Here is a 24,601-nt window from a genome sequence, read left to right on the forward strand (position 1 = left end):
ATCCCTTGGGTAAATTCCTAGCAGTGCTATTGCTGGGTCCTAGGGGAGTTCTATTGTTAATTTTTTGAGGAACCTCCACACTGTTTTCCAGAGGGGCTGTACCAGTTTACATTCCCACCAACAGTGCAAGAGGGTGCCCGTTTCTCCACATCCTCAACCAGCATCTCGTGTTCTCTGATTTGCTCATTTTAGCCACTCTGACTGGTGTGAGGTGGTATCTCAGTGTGGTTTTGATTTGTATTTCCCTGATGAGGAGGGATGCTGAGCATCGTTTCATGTGTCTATTGGCCATCTGGATGTCCTCTTTGGAGAAGTGTCTGTTCATATCTTCTGCCCATTTCTTTACTGGGTTGTTTGTTTTTTGGGTTTGGAGTTTGGTGAGTTCCTTATAGATTCTGGATACCAACCCTTTATCTGATATGTCGTTTGCAACTATCTTTTCCCATTCAGTTGGTTGCCTATTAGTTTTGTGGGTTGTTTCCTTTGCCGTGCATGCATTACCTATTTTTTGTGGTTGGTGCTGCCTTAGAAGAACTGTTTGGCCCAGAATTCAGACAGGTTTGCAACTGAAGCCATAACTGAAACATTTACTGAGTGTTTACAACATGCTGCACAGTCATGTAATTCTCACGTCACTTTCGTTATCCCCATTTTACATGTGAGGGAACTGAGGCAAAGAGAGGTTAAGCAACCAAGTCAGGATCACAGAGCCAGAAAGCCCTTGAGATATGATCCCAGGCACTCTCACTCCAGAGACTACATTTAACCACTCTACATACCACCTCCTCCACTAGGTTGGAGTCCCCAGAGTGTGGCCGAAACTTACAAACGAAGTGGACTGATTTGTTTAGGCTTCATTTTGGCACAGTAAGAAAGAGATCCAGCCCTGAACATGTCCTCAGTCTTATATATTTCAGTATGTGATGCACTCTCTTAAGCAGCAAGGTGTTAGGATAATCCTCAAGCCCATTTGTTTACTACCCTAAAAGTAATTCCACCCATACATGTGACTCCAGCCACTTGCACTGACTCTACCCACTTCTGTCCACTGACATGTCCCACTTATCTCCATGTGACTCCATACACTTCCCTCCACCTTCATCCACCATTCTCTGCCAAAGAAGTCTCTCCAATGGTGCTTCTATTGCCATTCTGTAGTTCCTTGCCCACCTCCCACCAATATTCCATAAAGCTGCTGAAATTATCTTTTAAAAAGCCATTTTCTTGAAAACTGGCAACACTATCTTGTTTTAACTCTGTAATGGCATCTTTATCCCTTTCAGAATAAGATTGGTCGGTTCACCATGCTTTCTAGGCCTGGAAAGTTCTGTCTCCGCAGGTATCTTCTGTTCCTTTCTCTCTCTGTGTCATTTTCTAGGCTCCAGCCATACTTCCTGTATATTCTTGAATAGTTCAAGTGCTTTCTCTCTTCATGGCTGGTCCTTCTGCCTAAATGCACACATGATGCACTCCCACAGATCTTCGTGCAGATGTCTTTTCTATCCTTCAAGCCTCAGTTCAAATGTCACCACCTCTAAGAGGGCTTCCTAGGTACCAATATTTGAAAGCACGTTATTTTGCTATGCACTAATATACTGCTTGATTCCCCCACTGGTGGGTAATCCCTTGGAGAGCAGATATATCTCTTCTCTTCTCCACTGTATTCCTAATGCCTAGAATGCCACTTGGACACAATAGGTGCTCAGTAAATAAGTATCCATAGATCAAATGAAATTTGATTTCAGCCAGCACCCTATCTCTGAGATACATGATTTAACTGTCATCCCCAAAGGTAGGTGCTGACAGAGTTGCCTGGAAACCCAAATTATATCTGCATTAGTTTCCTATTATTGCTCTGACAATTACCACAAATTTAGTGGCTTGAAAAAGTACGAACTTACTCTCTTATAACTCTGGAAGCTAGATTGAAAGTCAATTTCACTGAGCAAAGTCAAGGTGTCAGGAGGATTGGTCCCCTCTGGAAAAATCCCTTGACTTGCCTTTTCTAGCTTCTGAGGTCTGCTTACATTCCTTAGCTCATGGGCCTGCCCAGACAACCTCATATCAAGATTTGAACTTAATGGTACTGCAAAGTCCTCTTTGCCATGTAAGGTAGCATTCATAAGTTCTGGGGACTAGCACAGAGACATATTGGGAAGTCATTATTCCCTTGACCACAGACTCATGCTGCTGATTTGTGTTAATCATTTTGGCCAAGTGGCAATAGAACTCCTCTTGAAAAGCGGGGCGTAATATTTCACAGACCAAAGTCTCTTCAAATCATCTGGGCCTTTCCACTTGCCATGTATTATATGAGGGAAAGGCTGTTTATACCTCTTCAGGTTTCCTAAGCCAGGTCCTATACCTCCTTCTCCCACCCCCAAACCTGGCGTATCCACATCCAGATGAAGCAGGGAACAGCCTGGGGCCCTACAACTCACCTGAGCCAGATTGCCCTGACAGGGGCAGGTGTTAGTATTCAGGACATGGTGTGAGGCTCACCTGCCTCAGCCTTAAGGCTATGTAACTGCTGGTCAAAGGAGGGGTTCATGGGGGCTGCTAGGAATAAATCACACGCAACAGAGTTCCCAACTGGCCACTAGCCAGAGAATGGATGTGCTACCTGCAAGTCTCCCATGTGTATCTGGGGCTCAGGTTGGGATAAGCAGTTATAGGTATGTAAGGCCTGTAATGGCCCTCTCTTGGAAATGTCTTCCCCACCTTGACTCGTTTTCTACCCCCTCCCAATACACAACACTCTCACAAAAGTCCTTTGTATTCTGTTTGATCAATTTTTCAAATTTCTCCACACTTTAGCTTCACTTCCTCACAAAAAGACCTAAAAGCACCTATTCCTCATGGCCAAACATGGAATGTTCTTTACCCCCAAGGGGTGCAATGCATCTTACAAGTAAATCTGAAAAAGATATGGGGTTTAGTTTGGATTTAACACAGGCTAGCTAGGTAATCTCAGGGAAGCAACTTAATCTTTCTGACCCACAGTCTTCTTGGTAACATGTGTTGGAACATTTATTGTGTCTGGCCTAAGAGAAGGCACTCAGTAAGTAACAGCTGTCAAGGTTATTAAGATCAAATCTCCTACCCATGTTTAAAAGTTGAGAGAAGAGCATTCCAAGAAAATGGGAACTTCTGATAAACTGACTAAGGTTTGTTCAAAAATATTTTTTGACTACTTTTCTGGAAGCAAGAGAAAGAAAAAAAAGCAACTGTATTTGGCAATGTGGATGTGTTTGGTGGTCTTGACGAGAAAAGTCAATGGAGCTGGCAGATCAGGAAGCATATCAGTGTGAACCTTATTGGAGAGTGTGCAGATAAATCTGTGAAGTTTGGCTATGAGTGGCTGGAAAATAGGATGGTGGCTGGAGGGAGTGTGGGGTCAAAGGAATGTTTCTATGGAAGGAACTAACAGATGAGAATACTCTCAAGTGTCTACAATAAGAGGAAGTTACAGGAGGAAGCAGTAAGTGAAGGTGAGGAAGAAAGTTTATCAGCCCAGGAAGAAGAATGCTACCTTCATCATGACAGGAGAGGAGATGTGGAAGATGAGTCCAGAGACAGGAAGACGGAGAAGATGAGGGAGGCATCGCTTAGTGGCTCCATGACTACACCATGATGTTATTAAATGTGTGGGGCTGGGAAAGGGTGAGAGTTTTGAAGAAGGAGTGGAAAACTAGAGAAACAGCACAGGAGGGATGATCCAGCTGCTCTGAGTGCAGGTGACGTTTACTGTCTTAAAATGTAGGTTTTACAAACAACCCAGTAAAGAAATGGGCAGAAGATATGAACAGACACTTCTCCAAAGAGGACACACAGATGGCCAACAACACATGAAATGATGCTCAGCATCCCTACTCATCAGGGAAATACAAATCAAAACGACACTGAGATACCACCTCACGCCAGTCAGAGTGGCTAAAATGAGCAAATCAGAGAACATGAGATACTGGTGAGGATGTGAAGAAACGGGCACCCTCCTACACTGTTGGTGGGAATGTAAACTGGTACAGCCCCTCTGGAAAACAGTGTGGAGGTTCCTCAAAAAATTAACAATAGAACTCCCCTAGGACCCAGCAATAGCACTGCTAGGAATTTACCCAAGGGATTCAGAAATGCTGAGGCATAGGAGTACATGCACCCCAGTGTTCATAGCGGCACTCTCAACAATAGCCAAAACATGGAAAGAGACTAAGTGTCCATCAACGGACGAATGGATCAAGAAGATGTGGTTTATCTATACCATGGAATACTACATGGCAATGAGAAACAATGAAATCTGGCCATGTGTAGCAACATGGATGGGCCTTGAGGGTGTTATGCTGAGTGAAATAAGTCAGGCAGAGGACAAATATCATATGTTTGCACGTATAGGAGGATTAGGAGGAACTTAACGGAAGACCATGGGGTAGAAGAAGGGTGGAAATAGTGGGGGGAAAGGGGAGAGGCAAACCATGAGAGACTCTTGAATGCTGACAAAAACTGAGGACTGATGGATGTGTGGGGGGGGAGGGGGACACGGAGAGGGGCACTTGTGGGGATGAGCACTGGGTGTTACATGGAAACCAACTTGACAATAAACTATTTGTAAAAAAAATAAATAAATAAAAAGATAAAATTGCTTACATATCAAATCATAAAAAAAATAAAAAAATAAAATGTAGGTTTTATTATTATTCAGGTACGGCAAGGCTAACCATGAGAAAGTGGATGCCATTGAAAACATAGTTAATTATATTCTTGGGTCCCAAGAGGAGGGGACACACCCCCAAGAGGAGGGGTAAATCAGGAGGTCAAGGGAGAAGGGGGAAGATGAGCAAGAGCCTCTCTTGTGGTTTCCATGGGAAGGAAAAAGAGATGCATGATAAGTAGGTTTTGGACTGGCTAGTTTGAATAAATTTCAGTGGGCCCTGGAAAGTGGGAATTGGGAATCCTGGGAATCATCCCTGGTTGCCTGGTGCCTGGGCATGGGATGATTAGGGCAGGGAAATAGTGCCTAAGAGTGAGAACTCTGGGCAAAGGAGGGCTTGGGGGGTAGACTGTGGGTGATTGATTTGCATACGAAAGGCAGATCTCTGCTATCTGTAGGAATTAGTTAGCTTGGAGGGGCAGTCCCTCAGCAACCAGCAAAGCCCCAAGATGTAAAAGCATCAAATAGAGAAACTATAAAAATGTGGTTATTGGACTTATAAATGGTCTCCAAAACAAATGCCCCATTTTCTGGCCTGTGGCCTTTGCCCAGACAACCTCAGGAGCCACCCAGAGCCTCCATTTTAATCTTTTAAAGACACTTGGACTTGGGTTTAGACAGGGCATCATATGCACCAACCAGAAATGATATTCCCCACCCAAAATGGAGAAGAAGATTATTTTCTTCTTAAACAATAGGAGAAAAAATAAAGGAAAGGACACAAACAGCCAGTTTAGAAAAGAATAAATAACCAACAAATGAAGAGATAATGACTTCTCTTTTCACTGAAGAATTGCAAAAGTAAATAATGAGGTTTCTCACTTATTTTTTGACAAAGATAAAAGAAAGTGTAAAATGCTCAGGGTCAGTACTATGGTAGGACCATAAAGTAATTTTAAAAAATCTCTCTGGGGTGCTGTTTGGGAAGAGGTATCAAAATTCATAAAACTCTACCACTTCTTTGACCCAGAAATTTCACTCCTACAAAATTATCCTGAGGGGGCTCTGTCATTTTCTACCTGTGTGACTGTCCATCAGCAAAGCAGCATTGGCAGTGACTTCCATGGGTAGAATCGCTACTACATGTCTGTCCTTACATCTTCTCCTTCAACCACCATAACTACTCTAGGAGATAGGCACTTTCCCTTTATGATGAAAATGACCTCAGGAAGATTAAGAAATGAGCCCTCTGGCATGCAATAAATGGCTGATGAAAAGCCAGACCAACTGAATCAAAACTCAGTCTACTCAGTCATGAAGTTATCCACCTCCTAAAGGGCCTGTCCTCATGGGAACTCAGATTCCTTGTTCCACAGAGTGGGTCTGGTCCAGTGATGTCTCAACTACCTCCTGGCTCCAACCTTCAACTGTTTTCAGCTCTTCTCCTGCCATGCCTGGACCATCGAAGAGCTTGCCTAGCCTGTGAGGATGGAGTGTGCTTCTAAAGGGTCCTCTTTCCAGGGCAGGGAACCCAAATGGCCACAGGTACATGTCCCAATGGGGACAATAGACACTCCTTTTTAGGGCTCATGGGTCACTCAGTCAGTTGGGCATTTGACTCTTGACTTTGGCTGAGGTCAGGAACCCAGGGTCATGGGATTGAGCCCCATGTCTGGCTCTCAATGAGCATGGAGCCTGCTTAGGATTTCTCTCCCCACCACGCCACCCTCTGTCCTGCTCCTGCTCTCAAATTAAAAAAACAAAACCAAAAACATCTCTTTTCTTCCCAAGTCAGTCTGGCTTGAGATACTAGCCTCTGCTTGCCTCCTTGAGTCCACTTTGTCCTTCTCAATGAGCAAGAAAAAGCCTAGTACCTTGGCACTGCTTTTCCAGTTAATTTCTAACTAAGGAATCTCTTTATGTCAAAAGGTGCAAAACAGAGGCCTTGTATTTGCAGGCACAAGTTTGACCCCCAATGTCAATCATTTGAGGTGTCAACATATTAGGAAAATGAACAACAACCTGACAGCCTAGGAAAGGAAAATACTGTGCCCAAAGGGGAAAATATTCCACCCTCAAGAAAACAATCTCAAGAAACAGAACCAGAGGATAATTGGAGGAAAGACTGCCAGCCAGTGGTAGATGTATATATAGGAGGCACGTACTTGTAAACAGATTAATTCTACCTTTCTGGCTTCAGGTAAGGCTATCTACAGCTCTCTCTTCTCCTAGCCACTTCTGCCCCACCTACCTGTCTGTTACTTCCCATTCTGCTTGGGGGCGGGGGGTGGGGGGAGAAAATCAAGAGATTGGACACTTGGGTCAGACCTAGAGAGCGAGTCCTTCCTCTGCTGATAATTGGCTTCATTATCTTTGGTTTGTCAGTCTTCCTCTCTGTGAGACTGTGCTCTGTGCTTTTCTAATAACAATGACTACTATTTCTTCACTCATTCAATGCATGTTAGTTAAGTGCCTACCATGTACCAGGCACTGAAAATATAGCAGTGAACAACAGCATTGGCTATGTGCTAGGCCCTGCTTTGCATATATCATCTTACTTAATACCCATGACAATATGCAGTCAGTTATTACCCACCACAGTGTTTTCAAAGTATAGGTCACACCCATTAGTGGATCATGAAATTATTTGTGGATTATATCCAAAATTTTCTTTTAACTAAATACTATAGACAATGTCAACCAGCAATGCACACAGTAATGATAAGAATTTTTTTTAAACTTCTATTATGTGTTTATGTGTATGTATACAGGCAGGCACATACACAAGCAACTATACCAATTTATGGCAAAAAATATTTTCTTTATAGCAGATCCTAGCCATAAAGGTTTGGAAAACACTGCTCCAGAACACAAAGTTCTTTGATCATAAGGACATCAAACTAAGCCTGGCACATCATAGGCACTCAGTTTGTGGAAGCAATGATCCATATTTCATAGATGAGGAAACTAATTGTTAGTGAAGTGAAATACCTTGCCCAAGGTCACACTGTTAGCGACTGGTAAAACAGGGATTTGAATCCCTGTTGCAGGCTCCAAGTCCTAAACATTTAACCACCATGCTAAACTACTTTGCTGCTGGAAAAATTGGGGTAGTATTTTACCTACCTAGGATTTTACCTACCTAGGATTATTTCACCAATTGAGTGAAATAATAAGTGACCACTCTGTAAACATTAACATTCATTGTGAAGGTTAATCGCCTCTCGAGTTTCCTATCTCACACTACTTCTTTGCGATATGTGAGTTGCATAAAGTAAGAGATCTTGCCTATCCTGTTCATTGTTTTCTTTGGGGTGTAGCCCCCTGTTTGGCACATGGTAGCTACTCAATAAACGTTTGTTGAATAAATAAGTGGATTTGGGGAAGTTGAAAGTTTTCCAGCAGGGGATTGGGAGTTGGCTGTTAACCCAAAGCTGCCTCCTATGATGGTGAGTCCAGAACATTCTACCCCATTTTGCTTCCTGTTCCAAATGAGACTCAGTTCTTCCAGATGCACTGAGACGGGGGTGGGGGGTGGGGGGGGCAGATGGTAATGTGGGTGGGAGTAAGGGTGAGATCACAGATGAGAAAACCACCAAAGCAAGGGCCACAGCACTGCATACTTTTTGTAGTCCATATAAATGGCATCTTCTGGAGCTGTGCAGTGTACAATAAAAGCAGACCTCCCAACTCTAGGGAGGTGAGTTAGATCATGCTTTTATCCCATTCACCTCTGTTCACAGGACTCCAAGCATCACAAACTGGGAGGAAACCCCGGGGGGGGGGGGGGCGTTGGTCAACCTATCTTTGCTTTTGGGCAGGTCTTCCCCACAGCAGAAGTAGCTCTGAAGAGCAGAAAGAATGGGGCGGCTTTCTTCTCCGACCTCAACTTTGATGTGGATGGCAGTGGTGGTAACTTCTTGGGTCATAACAGCTGTAGCCACTGACACCTCAGAAGCAAGTAAGTCGTGTGTGTGTGTGTGTGTGTGTGTGTGTGTGTGTGTGTAGGAAACAATGCCACCATTAGCAGAGGAGATCACACCCCCTCTCCTATCATGCTTGGAATTCGATTTATCCTAAATCCATTTTTGATGCTTTCACATATACAGGACTCAGGAATTTTGCTAAAATGCAGGCTCTGATTCAATGTGTCTGGGGTAGGGCCTGAAATTCTGCATTTCTGACAAGCTCTCAGGTGATGCTAATGCTGTGGTCCTTGGATCATACGTTGAGAGGCAAGAGTCTAGAATACCACTAAGGTCCCCTGCCATTTTCCTGGAAGGTCAGGAACATACTTAACCACACAGGAGATTTGAAACACCTAAGTGACTCCCAAATACCTCCCCTTGCATTCTTAAGAGGTCATTCCATTGGGTCTTGCATCATCCTCATCTAGCTTTCAGCTTATCCCTGGAGAAGGGAACTGGGCCTCTCCCCCGAGCTGGAGAACTCTGGGGCACAGTAAATGCCATGTCAGTGTCCTGGTTAAGAGCAGGTCCTGCTACCTGTCCTGTGGTCCTGCTACCAACAGAGCACAGGGTTTAAACACTCTGAACCTCAGTTTGCTCATCTTTAAAATAAGGAGAAATACAAAAGCAATCCCACAGGGGCCATTGGGGAGGATTCAATGAGACAATGAGTGAAAAGCACAGATCCCAATGTAAATGCTTAACAAACAATAGCTCGTTATCTTTACTGCTTTTATTGTCATGGAGGATGTCACACAAAGTGGGAACACCCCTGTCTGGGAGAGCTGGGGAAGTCTTCAGAGGGGAGGCAGGAAAGATCTGAGCAGAAAGCATTAAATGTTCAAAGGTGGGGAAGTGGTGTCAGGGTCACCTAATCATACCATTGTGTCAAGAACTCTGTGTTATTCCTCTGGATATGGAAACATGGATATTTTTAAATAAGATACAGTTTGAAAGCAATGCTTAACACAGAACAATACACAGTGGAATCATAAGGGGAGTTCTGGTATTTGGTTTGGGGGGAGTCCTCCATTAAGTCTAAAGAACATGGTACCCAAAGAGATGCAGGAGGACTCTCCGGGTGACCACTGACCCAGCTGCCACCACTCTGAGGCTGGGCTTTTCTGTCCACAGGAAGCTGCTCTGAATGTCACAGCAATGCCACCTGCATGGAGGATGGGGTTGCCACAACATGCTCCTGCCACGTGGGTTTCACTGGCAATGGCCTTATGTGCATGGACCTAGACGAATGTGCCATGTCTGGGGTGCACAACTGCTCCGAGGACAGCATCTGTGTGAACACGCTGGGCTCCTACTTGTGTACCTGCCCTGATGGCTTCCGCCTGACGCCTGGGCTGGGTTGCACTGATGTGGATGAGTGCGCTGAGCCGGGGCTCAGCGGCTGCCACTCCCTGGCCACCTGCATCAACCACAGAGGCAACTACTCGTGTGTGTGTCCTGCCGGCTACTGGGGTGATGGGTGGCACTGTGAGTGTTCCCCAGGCTCCTGCGGTCTAGGACTGGACTGCGTGCCCGAGGGCGACGCGCTTGTGTGCACCGACCCATGCCAGGCGCACCGCATCCTGGATGAGTACTGGCGCAGCACCGAGTATGGAGCGGGCTATGCCTGCGACTCAGGCCTGAGTGGTTGGTACCGCTTCATGGGGCAGGGTGGCGTGCGCCTGGCGGAGACATGCGTGCCAGTCCTGAGCTGCAATACGGCTGCACCCATGTGGCTGAATGGCTCGCACCCGTCCAGTGACGAGGGCATCGTGAGCCGCATGGCCTGTGCACACTGGAGTGGCCACTGCTGCCTGTGGGATGCACCCGTCCAAGTAAAGGCCTGTGCGGGCTACTATGTCTACAACCTGACTGCGCCCCCTGAGTGCTATCTGGCCTACTGCACAGGTGAGTGGGCGTCTCCCCTCTCCCCCACCTTCATTCCAGGCCTGGGTGGGCACCATGGGAGGCTGGGGGGCATCCCTGCTGACTGGCTGTGTCTGTGACCCTGCAGACCCCAGCTCTGTGTTGGGGACGTGTGAGGAGTGCGGTATAGACGAGGACTGCAAATCGGATGATGGCACATGGAGCTGCCAGTGCAAACAGGACTTCAACGTCACTGGTGAGGCCAGTGGGAGGAGGCAAGGTGCTGAGAAATGTCAGTAACTGGGGGAGGGACACGTTCCTGTGTGTGAGTTGGGGACATGTAGGGATGATATGGGGATACATGTCATCCAATCTGAGTGAAAAGCAGGTCCAGTAATATCTATTAAGACCAGCAGAAGCTCTCTGAGCTCCTGATGTCATTTTAGTTGACCCCAAAGCTCCTAGCACTTGGGGGGCCTCCTTATCCCCTCCTTCTTTCTGAGGCTAGCACACCACACCCAAAGGCTACCTAAGGCATATTTTTGCAGTTCAAGAACAAAGGACTAGTGACCAGCCAATGGTTTCTTCCACTCACAACTAGAGGACCCAGGTCAGGGCTGTGGCCATCTCTTAAGACTCAGATTCCCCATATGTACAATGATTGAAGCAGGATAGTATCTCCCACACTTCAGTCATGATTTTAGTCACATCCAAGTTCCAGCTTTATAATTTTGCTTTATCAAGGTACTACCCTCTACTGTGATTTTTATTATTAACTTGTTTTTCACTAAATTGACTGAATCCTTCTTTTAAATAAACTTGAGACATTAATGGTCAGTACGGCATCTATCTGTGGCAAGTAACACCTTCGATAGAAGGTAACAGTAAAAATGAATACAAGGAGGGGCGCCTGGGTAGCTCAGTCGGTTAAACACCCGGCTTCGGCTCAGGTCATGATCTCGCAGTTCGTGGGTTCGAGCCCCGCATCAGGCTCTGTGCTGACAGCTAGCCTGGAGCCTCTTTCAGATTCTGTATCTCCCTCTGTCTCTGACCCTCCCCTGCTCACGCTGTGTCTCTCTCTCTCAGAAATAAATAAAACATTTAATAATTTAAAAAAATGAATACAAGGAAAGAATGTTATTAAATTCCAGCATATGTGTAATACTTCAATTTTAAAAAGTTAAAAAAATCCAGCTAGATATTCATTTGTTCCCCAAACACTTAGCCTGATATCTGCATTCTGTTGTTTTAAAATGGAAATTAGCAAGTGAACAGCATTAAAAATATTAGTAGCTAGTGAGGACTATCTCTTTGATATAGAAAGGATGGAAAGATGCTGTAATTAATGTAGTTGTTGTTTTGTTTTATGGAGATTCAGTGTTATTTAATGCTGGGGGGTGAATGGTCCCAAAATAATATTTTGCTTTGTATACAATCCACATGAAGGGTAACAAGGGGCTGATGGTTGGCCCTGAGCATTCAGTGATGCTCATAGTCCAATCTTGTGCCTCAGTCCCTCTGATAGGGAGACCATAGCACAAAGGCTAATCTGAGTGCCCCTCAGGTGGTGGCTAGCCCAACCAGCGGTTCCTGGAGATGTGGTGGACACTGAATTGTGGTCACAGGGTTCCAATCCCACCTTCTCTGACTATTTCAGATCTTTCCCTCCTGGAGCGCAGACTGGAGTGTGGGGCCAATGACATCAAGGTGTCCCTGGGCAAGTGCCAGCTGAAGAGCCTGGGCTTTGAGAAGGTTTTCATGTACCTGCGTGACAGCCAGTGTTCGGGCTTCATTGAGAAGGGAGACCGGGACTGGATATCTGTGGTGACTCCAGCCAGGGATGGCCCCTGTGGGACAGTGATGACGGTATGTGCTGGACAGTGTGGAATAGAGTGAGAGCACTGCCTGGTTCAAGCCCTAGCTTTACCATTTCCTAGTTGTATGAGCCTGGCTGTGCCTCAGTTTCCTCGACTGTAAAATGGGAAAACAGTACCTACTTCATAGGTTTTCTGAGGATTGAATGAGTTAATGTATGTACAGTGATGAGGACAGTGACTGGCACAGTGTAAGTGCTTAATAAATGTCAGCTTCAAATAAAGAGAATGATCCTGATGACAGTTCCCCATTTTACAGATGGAAACAGAAGGACCTATACAGGGCAGTGATTCTTCTCAGCCAGTAGGTATTGACACTGGGCTCAGAAGCAGGTCTATCTATCTTGGGTAGTCCTGGGAGGCAAGGACCTGCATCACTGGTATGTAGAGAACCAGGAATTCACCTACAGAAACCTCTTCAAAAGGGACCTAGAGGTCAATGTCTGAGTGAATACTGCTTCCCCAACTCCCTCATCCCCTGGAAAGAAAAGGAAAGAAGACAAAAGAAAGAAAGAAGGAAGTTGTCATTTGCTTCATGCAGGATTTAAAATTCTAGCATTAACAATGACTCAGGACATGGTTTTTAGTCTTTGAGAGAGGAAGTATAGCCTAACCAGAAGAGCCCAGGCTTATCAGATCTCACATCTTGTGGGCAAGTTACTCAGAGTTACTCAGTTTTTAAGAAACCTTGTCTCCTCATCATAAAACAAGGAGGTAGTAACCCTGCCTCTCAGGGTCATTGAAGGGGCTAATGCAGTGATGCCAGAGGAGCATTTAACTCAGGACCTAGCACATGATGCATGCTTGTAGATGCCTGCTATTTTGTTATAATTTCTGATTATGACAGCTGGGAGGGCAGAGAAACTCCTTTGGTTTTGAGTCCTACTCAGATTTTTATGCCCCTTTCTCCCACTCCCACCCCCCAACACAGAGGAATGAAACCCATGCAACGTACAGCAACACCCTCTACCTGGCAGATGAGATCATCATCCGTGACCTCAACATCAAAATCAACTTTGCATGCTCCTACCCCCTGGACATGAAAGTCAGTTTGAAGACCTCCTTGCAGCCAATGGTCAGGTGCGCCCAGAGAGGGCCCCCAGTGCCCCGGCCGACTCCACCCCACGAATCTTTAAACACCAGGTCCTCAGCTGCCCTGTCAACTGCCAGCCACAAGGAGCTGGGTGGGGATACTGGGAAGCAGTATTCTCAATGGAATACAGCCCAACTGGGAATTCTGGAGCCCAGATTCAAATCCAGGCTCTGTCACATACTAACAAGATGGCTTTGGAAATTGATAGCCCCACCCTGGGTATCGGTCTTATGTGAAATGGATTTAGCAGTACTTTCTTAGAAGCACAACAGTGCTTTGCATATGTGAGTCAAATATTAGGGCCTCTGGCTTATCAGAGGGGCAGGGTGGTTGGGCCAGATGGAAGGAGGGAGAGTTCCTGGTCCAGATCTGCTGTTTATATGATATATAAATCATATGCTATATTTGGACCTCAGTTTCCTTCCTTCCTCTGTAAAAAGGAGGAGTTGATTAAAGAGGGATTTGTAAATTATGCCTCTTGAAGTGCCTTTGGGGATGCCTGCAAGGTGAACCAGAAAAGTTCCACCCATATGGGGTGCCACATGATGTTTTAATATTAAAAATAATTTTATAAAAGGATCCTGTTGCTAAAAAAATTGAAAATCTCTGAGTAGGATGAATCACAGTCCAGTGATGCTGATGTTGGAAAAAATTACAGTTGTAATTATAACAAGCACTTATCAAGAGCTGACTATATGTCAGGCATTGTGCTAATGGCTCTATAGGAAGCATCTCATTGAAATCTTAGAGCACCTTAAGGTGTAGATATTACTGTTATTATTATTCCCATTATTCAGATGTGGAAATTGAGGCTCAGAGAAGACTGAGTAACCTCTCCAAAGTTAGTTAGTAAGTGGCAGAGCTGGGATTCAAACCCAGGCCATCAGGCCCAGAGCCCCACTCTATCATGGCCTTCATTATGAAGCTTGCCCATGGTTACATGTTCTTTGAGCCAACCAGACTGGAGGAAGGGCACTAGGTACTGATGAGGGTGCGTGGCTGACTTGGGGGAAGAAGGTTGCTCATTGTCTGCCAGTGGCTGGAGCATCATCTGGCCAAGCAGTTCACTGAGGCAATGTGGCCATGTCTCAGCCTGACAGACTTCAGAGAACAACACATTTGTGTGCAGACATCTCTCTGGTTTGAGCTAGAAATCTTGCCTTGGTTCAAGTCTGAGTCCAAGCCAATAACCCACTCCTTACCTATAAAATAGACTTCTACATTACTGGGTTTTTATCATATACCTTATTTCTAGGGTATCAGATATCCTTATAATGTCCTTTATTGGCTCATCCTGTGAAGTTTACATTAGTGTAGCTATTTTCAATATGGTTATAAAGAACCCATTTACAAAACCCGTCTTCTGCTATAGGTAGAACCAGAACTCTGACTTAGGCCTGTAGGACTCATAGCCATCCTTTTAACTGTTCCAGGTTGAGACCAAAGAAGAAATGTAGGCGATTCCCTTGAGAATTTGTTTATTGCACTTCTTAAAGGCAAGGGCTACCAAGTGAGGGGGGCGGACATGTTACAAAAAATTTGATCTATGGCTCAGCAGCATCAGCAACACATGGGTACTTGTTAGAAATGCAGAACCTTGAGCCCTACCCAAACCTACCAAACCAGAACCTGCATTTCAACAAGATGCACAGGTGACCCATGTCTGCTCACTGCAGTTTGCAACCACTGCAGTAGTGGGTGGGTTCCAGTCCAACTGCCGGATAAAAATGCAGAGAGCTGCCAGGGGCTGCCCAGGACTATGGACCAGAAAGGGTGGGCCATGTGTTGCTGTGCTCAGATCTGGTTTTCTCACCAGCCCCTCTCTCCCTGTAGTGCCCTAAACATCGGTGTGGGTGGAACAGGCATGTTCACTGTGCGGATGGCACTCTTCCAGAGCCCTACCTACACACAGCCCTACCAAGGCTCCTCCGTGACCCTGGCCACAGAGGCCTTTCTCTACGTGGGCACGATGCTGGATGGGGGTGACTTGTCCCGGTTTGCACTGCTGATGACCAACTGCTACGCCACACCCAGCAGCAATGCCACGGACCCCTTGAAGTACTTCATCATCCAGGACAGGTGAGTTCCAGGGCCTCACCAGGGCAGAAGGGGGCAGCCTCTGGATTGGGATTTAGGATAAAGTACATCTGTATATTTGTTAATCTCTAGCTGAAAATTTAGCATCACCATCCATTATGAATATAGGCAACAAATCATAGAAGTATTAGCAGAACATTTGCACACGTCAGTACTTTCAGTTACTAGAATATTAGTTTCTACTAGAAATTATTTAATGTATTATCAATATATATACTTATAAGTATATGTATTTATATATAATAGATATGTAAATATATAATGCATATATCAAATGTTTGAATATTTTGAGAACTACACTTCAACTGCTTTCCTTTATAATCTTAGGTACTTTATGTGTTTAAAACATTATTTTTGAGGAGGGATACATAGGCTTTACCAGAAGGCTGGAGGTGTCCAGGACTCAAGAAAAGGTTAAGAAACCTGACTGAAAGGTGCACTCACCCAGGGCAGGAGGCAAGTGAGCAGTATTTGGCTGGGAGGAGTGAGCTGGAGACACAGTGAATGAAGGACCAGTTGTAAAAGGGAGGACACAGGAGTGCTACTTTTTACTCCAGAGGCATTGGAGAGCCGTGGGCCACACTGTGAGAAAGTAATTCACAACGTCATTCAAAATGGAACAGATGTTTTTGGAAGCTTCCTGTGTGCCAGGCTCTGTACATAACACAGTGCACAGAACAGACAAAATTCTATGCCCTCAGACGGCTGATATTCCAAGAAGGGGGCGACCAATAAGTAACCAAGATAAATCTATAGCATGTCAGTGGTAATGGAGCTATAGGAAAAACCCAAAGCAGGGAAAGGGGAGGGACATTTGCAATTTTAATAGCATAGTCAGAAAGACAGTGACCTATTCCCGTTTTAGTTCTTAGAATGTGTCCTGAATAAGCACATGTACCCCAATGTTCATAGCAGCACTCTCCACAATAGCTAAAACATGGAAAGAGCCTAAGTGTCCATCAACAGATGAATGGATCAAGAAGATGTGGTTTATCTATACCATGGAATACTACATGGCAATGAGAAACAATGAAATCTGGCCATGTGTAGCAACATGGATGGACCTTGAGGGTGTTATGCTGAGCGAACTAAGTCAGGCAGAGAAGGACAAATATCATATGTTTGCACGTATAGGAGGATTAGGAGGAACTTGACGGAGGAACAAGGGGGAGAAGAAGGGCGGAAACGGTGGGGGAAAGGGAGAGAGGCAAACCATGAGAGACTCTTGAATGCTGACAAAAACTGAGGACTGATGGATGAGGGGGGGAGGGGGGGTGGGCATGGAGGAGGGCACTTTGGGGATGAGCACTGAGTGTTATGTGGAAACTAATTTGACAATAAAATATTTGTAAAAAATAAAAAAATTAAAAAAAAAAAAAAAAGAATGTGTCCTGAATACATCAAGGGAAAAGTCTTAGTTGGGTGCTCATCTGACGTTTACACCTCTCTGTTATTTGCTAATCCCCTTTGCAACAGAAAGAAAGCGTAAGTCTGTTTTAGGGCCTTTAGCTGTGACAGTAGCTAACTAAAATTTAATAGCATGGTTTACTTTGTATTTATCTGTAAATGGTCATGTTTTGCTTATGGCAAGTGATACTGGTTTGCTATTTGTGGTCAGGATCGGAAGATTCTTCTAAAAAGTTAGATGTACTCCAATAAAAATGTACATATATTTGATAAAAATAGTAAGTAGATAATAATATAGGTGTTGAGAAACACAGGAAAACATACATAAAGGTGGTGTCTAGGTAAGGCAAAAAAAATTTTGGAAAAGGGTTGGGATGATCTTGATTGGGCCATCATGAAGATATGGGTTCACATCTTGGCTTTGCTACTTCTTAGTCCAGAGACATAAGCCGTCTCATCTCTCTATTCGTGTTCTCATATGTGAAATGGACACATGTTCAGTTGAGCATGTATTCTGTGAAATGCTTGAAAAGTTGTGAAAAAGAAGCAGGAAGAAATGTTGGGTGTGCTTTGTTTTTCTGTCTGGTCATGTGTGAGAGTTAGACTGGGACCACCAGTCTAAGAGGGATGCCAAACATCTCAGGATGTGTAAGGAGGAGCTGGCTGGGGAGAAGTGAGAAGGGTTGGATGCCCTGCTCAGGTTGCATGCATGGGGCTTTCAGGCGGTGGGTCCCCTTAACCTCAGAGCTTTTATTTTGCCAAGTGGACTGTGCACCTTTGCAATCAGATTGAATTGTGGAGGACACAAAGCACAGAGTTCCCTTCTCAGTTCTTCCTCTTTGCAGTCAGCATCCAGGCCCTCTCCTCAATCAATTCTGAGCAAATCATGTAAAACAGCAGAGAAGATGCTCAATTTATCTGCCCATGTATCTTGATCCAGCCCAGCATATACGTGAGTCACTGCATGTGCAATTTTGAGTTTCGGTGCCATTGTGTATGTCTACAGATGGGCACACACACTCCCATTTGGCCATTGCCCCTCAGGACTTAGAAGCTGTCCATTGTTATAGTTAGAACCAGCCACACAGAAGACAGCAAAGCAATGGTAGCTAATGATCCTGAATGTCATCTCCTAGGAAACCACGCTGGCTTCATTACATTGTTTCAACTCTGTGCTGACCACAGTTTTACTTCAGCATCATACATATGTAGCATCTACTATGTGTCATATACTATAGTAAGCACTTTGAAAAGTTAACTCACTTAATCTTCACAGGTATCTTATGAAACGGGTTACAAATAGTAGTCCTTTTATATGGATAGGAAGACTGGAGCACAGAGAGATTAGGTTGCTTAAAGACACACATCTAATAATAAATGGTGGGGTGAGATTTGAACCCAGACTGGCCATAGAGTGCTTACTTAACCAACTATGTTATATGACTTAAACCTCCCAGATGTCCACGCACTGAGGACTCAACCATCCAGGTAGTGGAGAATGGGGAGTCCCCTCAGGGACGATTTTCTGTCCAGATGTTCCGTTTTGCTGGGAACTATGACCTGGTCTACCTGCACTGTGAAGTCTATCTGTGTGACACTGTTAATGAAAAATGCAAACCTGTAAGTTGCCTTTCTTCCCTCAGGCCGCGTGCCATAACCTCCCCCTCCCCCATCTCCCATAACCAAAGACATTTGGCCACAAGGTCTAAGAGAAAACAAACATTTTGGCTGTTTCTCTTTTAGCCCAGGAATAGAATGAGCAGTAAGATGGGGTAGGCATGGCCAGGTAAGAGACCTAAGCTTTGGGAAATCAGGCAGGATCAGTACATTGCGATTGGCTGGTAAATGTTCTGGCTTATCTGCAGGCTTGTGTTCTGATAACAGAAGCTGACGTTTTAAAGCACCAGGTGCACCTTATCTGGGTTAACTTCTTAAATTATTTGTAGTAACTAAAGGAGAGAAATTTTATTACTTCCTTTTTCTATATGAGCTGCTCAGAGAACTTTGGTAACTTTCCTAAGATTGTACACCTAACAAATGGTACAGGTGGGGCATGAGCTTAGGTATGCAGATCTCCTGACAACCCTTGCCTCTCCCATCCTCAAGCCCCAGACTGAGGTGGGAGGAAGCCCCAGTGAGGAGGGCAGCCCATTCCCCACGGCAGGACCACATTCAGTCTCCCTCATGGAAGCGTTTCTTCATTGCCTTCTTCCTACAGACCTGCTCTGGGGCCCGATTCCGCAGTGGGGGCATCATAGACCAAACCCACATCCTGAACTTGGGTCCCATCACACGAAAAAGTAAGAGAGACACTTCCTTCCCCATGCTCCTGGTGGGGAATATTCTCTGGAGATGAGGAGGGATGACAGAACTCAACATGTGGATCTTACTGTGTTCAGACTGGAGCAAGTTGACTCTGTGGGGCAAGGTGGACTATAAGCTGCCTTTTACCAGCTCCCAGTCATTTGTTCATTCTGTTGCGCAAATCTGTTCTTGTGCCTCCTATATGCTAGGACCTATACTAGTGATTGGGGATCTTGTGGTGAGCAAAAGCAGAGAGACCTGGTTCACATGGAACCTAGAGACCACTGGAACAGATATTATTCACACTGAGGAGGGATTAACTAAGAGGGGTCAGGGAAAAGGGGTGAGGGGCAGGGAATCTCAGGCAGAGGGTACGGCATGGGCAAAGGGCCTGTGGTGGGAGGTAGCCCAGCCTGCTAGAGGAACTGAGAAAAGGCCAGGCAGGCTGAAAAGAAGAGGATGTTGGGATACGATACGCTGATCCGGGGGCAGTGGGGGGTGGGGGGGGTCCAGACCATGTGGGGACTTAACAGTTGTTGCTAAGGTTTAGGGCCTTTCTCGTGAAAGCAGTGGGGAACCCCTGAAGGCCCAAAGCAGAGAAATGACATGGTCAGATCTGGGTTTTAAAGACTATACTGTGTGCAAGGAGAAGAACAAATTGAAGGGTTATAACTGAATTCTTGCCGACTGCATGCCTTCTTCTTACACTGATCCTTCTCTTTCCTTCTACAGATGTCCAGGCCATAGTCTCAAGGGCTGCTTCCAGCAGCCTGGGTAAGTTCAGGTCCCCTTTTCTTGGGGACATCTACTAGAACCTTCCTCTGTGGCTTTCATCTATGAGCCCAGGATGTGCTGAAGCACCTGGACTGCTTGGCCTGAGCTCTGAAGAGGTGACTGCATCTGTAGAAACGTCTGGTCCTAGGGATGTACATATACACATATATGTATGCTGCCCCCTGCTAGTGCATATGTGCATATAGACACAGGCATGCACTGACTGGCATATCAGAATGTACATCACCCACACATGTTTGTGCATGTGCACACATGCATATATTCATATTTGTACACACACACATACACGGACAGCTAGAGTTTCATGCGTGCATATTTTGCAGGTACAGACCCACACACACTTAAACAAACATATACCCAGTAGACATGCACACACTAGATCTGCACCCTGGGCACTTCCTGAAGCTTTGTGATTTATCTCTAACACATTTTTTCAGGATTCACTCAACAGGTGACAAATATATGTTCAGTGTGACTACATGCCAAGGACCATGCTTAGTTCCAGGATGAACACAACAGACAAATAAGAAATCCTGTTTCTCTGCTCCTCTGATGACAAAGGCCATGGAACAGGTGGCATTTTATGGCCTTTGATTTTCACAGACACTAACTTGTCTGAAAATCTAGATGAAAAGTAAATCCATGTAACTGTTGCCCTTCTTGGCTCCTGGTACCTAGATCTGAAGGAGTTGTTACACCAACCTAGTGTTTTACCTGAACTAGTCCAACCCTGTAGCAGGGAGCTTGGAACTAAAGATCTAAGGTGTCCCTAAGAGGCTTGTACTCTGTGAATATCCAAAGGTTGCCAAGGATGGTTGATTAGGTTGGGCACTGCACAAGTGTCCTTTCGAGGGGGGCTACCAATCCTAGGGCCAGAGGAAAGACTGTCTTCTTCAATCTGGTCCACCTTTTTCTCCCCTGAGTGGCACCTTTCTCTAATTGGATTTCAGAGCAGATAAAGAGAAAGAAGTTTCCTTTTTCTAACTGATCAGCCCAGAGAGGCTATCCTTTCTTAACTGGTCAGTCTAGAGGAGGTATCTTAGGTTATTTTTGCACAAAAGCACAATATTAGCAGCAGACTTGTAATTGCTTTCTTTGCAGGGTTCCTGAAGGTCTGGCTGCCTCTGCTTCTGTCGGCCTCCTTGACCCTGATGTCTCAGTGATTGGCAGCTGGAAACCCTGTGCTCTGTGGTTCTCACTTCCTGCTGAATGTGAGTGATGCAGTTTAGTGCTCCAGCCACAGAAAAACGAACTCACACTTCAATCACCCTGTTCCTTTTGCCCTGCCTTTAATCCTCGTTATCACAAAATGGCTTGTATCTTTAAATTCTACCTTCTCTCAAAATGGGACTTGTGACGTGTCTGCACTTAAGGTCCCATGTCTCCTTAAAAAGTGTGGCAAAATAATAAGTATTTTAAAAGCTCAGTCTTTGAAGTTATTCATTCATTCAATAAGTATTTTTTTTTATTGAGCACCTACTATATGTAGGAATTGGCCATAGTTTTGAGGATCCTGTGGTGAGAAAAACCAGGACTCATGGAGTTCACACTCTGGTCGAAGAGACTGGGTTCAACTGGTTGAACTGTGCAACCTTAGATAAAATACATGATGCGTTTGAGCTTCATCCATCCATACATCCATTTGTTCAAGAAATATTTGCTGAGAATCTCCTCTGTGTTAGGCACTGTGCTCTCTGCTGGGGATACAGCAGCAAACACAATCCCTCCACTCATGGAGCTTGGAATCTGGCAAGAAATGGAGTGAACCTGAAAGGTGATTACAAGTGTGGCTGGCATGGCAGAAATGGAAGGTATAATCAAGGGCTGCTGCTGCTGCTGCTGCTGTATAAGGAGACCAATTATGATGCCCTCACAGGGCCCATTCAGCTTTGCAGAAACATTTATGTGAGCACCCAGTACACGCCAGGTACCATGATGGGTGCTGGGCAGACACTAGAGAATAAGACAGATGCAGTCCCTGTTCAGGAGTCTCACAATCTTTAGAGGTGATGTACTGACACAGCCTATGTACTTCTTCCTTCATTGCACTTGTCCCTCTCCATCCGAAAGATGTAGGTCTGTTTACATGGCCACAGCAGCAGCAGCAGTGGAGAGAAGACCCACTACTCCCATTGGCAGGGATGCTTCACAATGGGGGAGGGTGCTCGAGGAGGCTCGCTGAAGGCACAACCATAAATAAAGAGGCTGCTGGGCCCTGGGGACCCAGATATTCCAAGGACTCTGGACTTCACTGTCAAGTGGGCTAGTGGAAGCGAATGATGGTGGGAAATGTCTACCTTGACACCAGCTGCTTCCTGGAACTCCAGCTGTGGCTTTTCAGGACAGACCAAGGCCCTGTTGCTTTATTAGAGCCTTCTGACCTCAGGGAAAACCACACGTGTGTATCAGCAAACAGGGACTATGGGGACAGTGTTTCTTGAGTTAAGAGACCTCAAACGCAGTCACGTAGACACACACCAAATCCCCATGCCTGCTGCCTTTGCACAAGGGCTTTACATAGGAGGACTTTAGAGCTGACCCCAGCCCTGTCTATGGTCAATCCATGCTTAGTGGAGCCTGGCTGGATTATGTGCAGATATACTTTGATTCAGGTACAACAAAACAAGAAGAAAAATAAAGAGGCCAAAGGCAAGATCCAGGAAAAAGAAAACATATCAGAATTAATCCATCTTTTCCTTTCTTTTCTTTATTTTCCTGTTTGTTTTTTAACAGTGAAGGAGCAGACTTCTGTTTATTTATTTTCAGAGAAAAAGAGTGAGAGAGTAGAACATGACTGGGGGAGAAGAAAGAGAGGGAGAAAGAGAATCCCAAGCAGGCTTCACACTCAGAGTAGAGCCGGATTCAGGGCTCCAGCTCAGGACCATGAGGCCATGACCTGAGCCAATATCATGAGTCAGATGCCTAACTGACTGAGTTACTGAGGTGCCCCTACTTTCTGTTTTTTTTAATCAGTTAGGTATTCAACTCAACATTCAATAGATAATTTAAGCATAAATTCAATGACAGGCACTTTTATAGGCACAGAAACAGCAAGTAATCAAAACAGTCCTTGCTGGTAAAGCACTTATATTTAAAAGGGGGATACATTTAAACAATAACTATGTGAAATGTCAGCAGTGACATGCACTTTGGGAAAGACAAGGAAAAGAGAACAGAGATATGGGGGTGTTGTTTTATGCAGGATGGTCAGAGAAAGTCTCTCTGATAAGCATAAGCTAAGAGAACAAACTAGTGGGATATCTGAGGGAGAACATCACAGACAAGTACAAAGGCCCTGAGGCATGATCTGGTATCTTCCCAATAAGGTTTCACTAAGACTTGGACAGCCATAAATTTTGACGCATCATTTACAGGAGAGACTGAAGCATGCATGTTGTGAATTTTTCCATTTGTTTACCCAATAAGTACTTACTGGGTGTTGGTTAGAACAGCAAAGACAGGATCCCTGTCCACAAAGATCTTAAAGACTTCAAGGGAGACAATGGGGGAGAAGAAGGGGAAAAATAGTTGGGGAGAGGGAGGGAGGCAAACCNGGGGAGAGAGAGGGAGGCAAACCATGGGAGACTCTTGAATGCTGAGAACAAACTGAGGGCTGATGGGGGTGAGGGGGAGGGGAAGGGGGGGTAATGGGCATGGAGGAGGGCACTTGTGGAGATGAGCACTGGGTGTTATATGGAAACCAACTTGACAGTAAACTATTAAAGGAAAAGACTTCAAGGGAGACAAATAAGTCAGTGGGTAATTGAGTGAAATTGGAATCATCCCAGTGAGGCACAGGAGCAGAGAAGAGAAGCACTGGCAAGCCTGTGATGTTCTGGAAAGTCTTCCTGGGGGAGGTGGACTTAAATATGTAGTAGGAGGCTGGGAACAGTATGATCTAGGCAGAGGGAATAGCACATGCAAAGGGCTAGAGGAAGGGAACAGCTCAGAGAGCCACAGATTGGCTGGAGCATAGAATGTGTGGGGAAGAAGCTGTAGATGAGGTAGGAGCTATAGCCAGGAGTCAGATCCCAGGAAGAAGGAAGTTACAGGAGTGGGGGATAATGCTGAGAGGTAACTCCATGGCATCTGGCTGCAGGGAACGTAATAGAATCAAAGGGGATAAGAATGAAAGCAGGGAGACCCACTAGGCAGCTGTTAAAATCACCCTTATCAGATGATGTTGGCTTGAATTAGGGTTAGTGAAATGGGGCTAAAGAAGGAAAGACAGATTCAAGAAATATTTGAAAAGTGAGTGACAAGTTGTGGTCATTACCAGAAATATGAGTCTGAGGGAGAAAGGAAGGAGCCAGGTCTTCAGCTTGGGTGACCAGATGCATAGTAGTGTCACTGATTAAGACAGACAATGGGGGTAACTGGGTGGCTCAGTTGGTTAAGTGTCAGACTCTTGGTTTCAGTTCAGGTCATAATCTCAGCTCATGGGTTCAAGCCCCACATCTGGCTCTGTGCTGGCAGCATGGAGCCTGCTAGAGATTTTCTCTCTCCTTCTTTCTCTGATGACCCCCTGCTCACTCTCTCTGTCTCAAAATAA

General features: G+C 45.2%; 1 protein-coding gene across 1 annotated transcript; it reads left to right on the forward strand.

The window, feature by feature from the left end:
• The first annotated feature begins 8,506 nt into the window (after nt 1–8,506).
• UMOD (uromodulin) lies at nt 8,507–21,212 on the forward strand. Its single transcript, XM_039223810.1, has 10 exons — nt 8,507–8,606; nt 9,748–10,521; nt 10,628–10,735; nt 12,137–12,345; nt 13,285–13,433; nt 15,280–15,525; nt 18,408–18,570; nt 19,169–19,250; nt 19,987–20,028; nt 21,151–21,212. Exons 1-10 carry the CDS (start codon nt 8,507–8,509, stop codon nt 21,210–21,212), a joined length of 1,935 nt encoding a protein of 644 aa, XP_039079741.1.
• Nucleotides 21,213–24,601: the final 3,389 nt, after the last annotated feature.

Source organism: Hyaena hyaena, unplaced genomic scaffold, assembly GCF_003009895.1.
Source record: "Hyaena hyaena isolate Hyena2069 unplaced genomic scaffold, ASM300989v1 scaffold_1455, whole genome shotgun sequence".
NCBI lineage: Eukaryota > Metazoa > Chordata > Mammalia > Carnivora > Hyaenidae > Hyaena > Hyaena hyaena.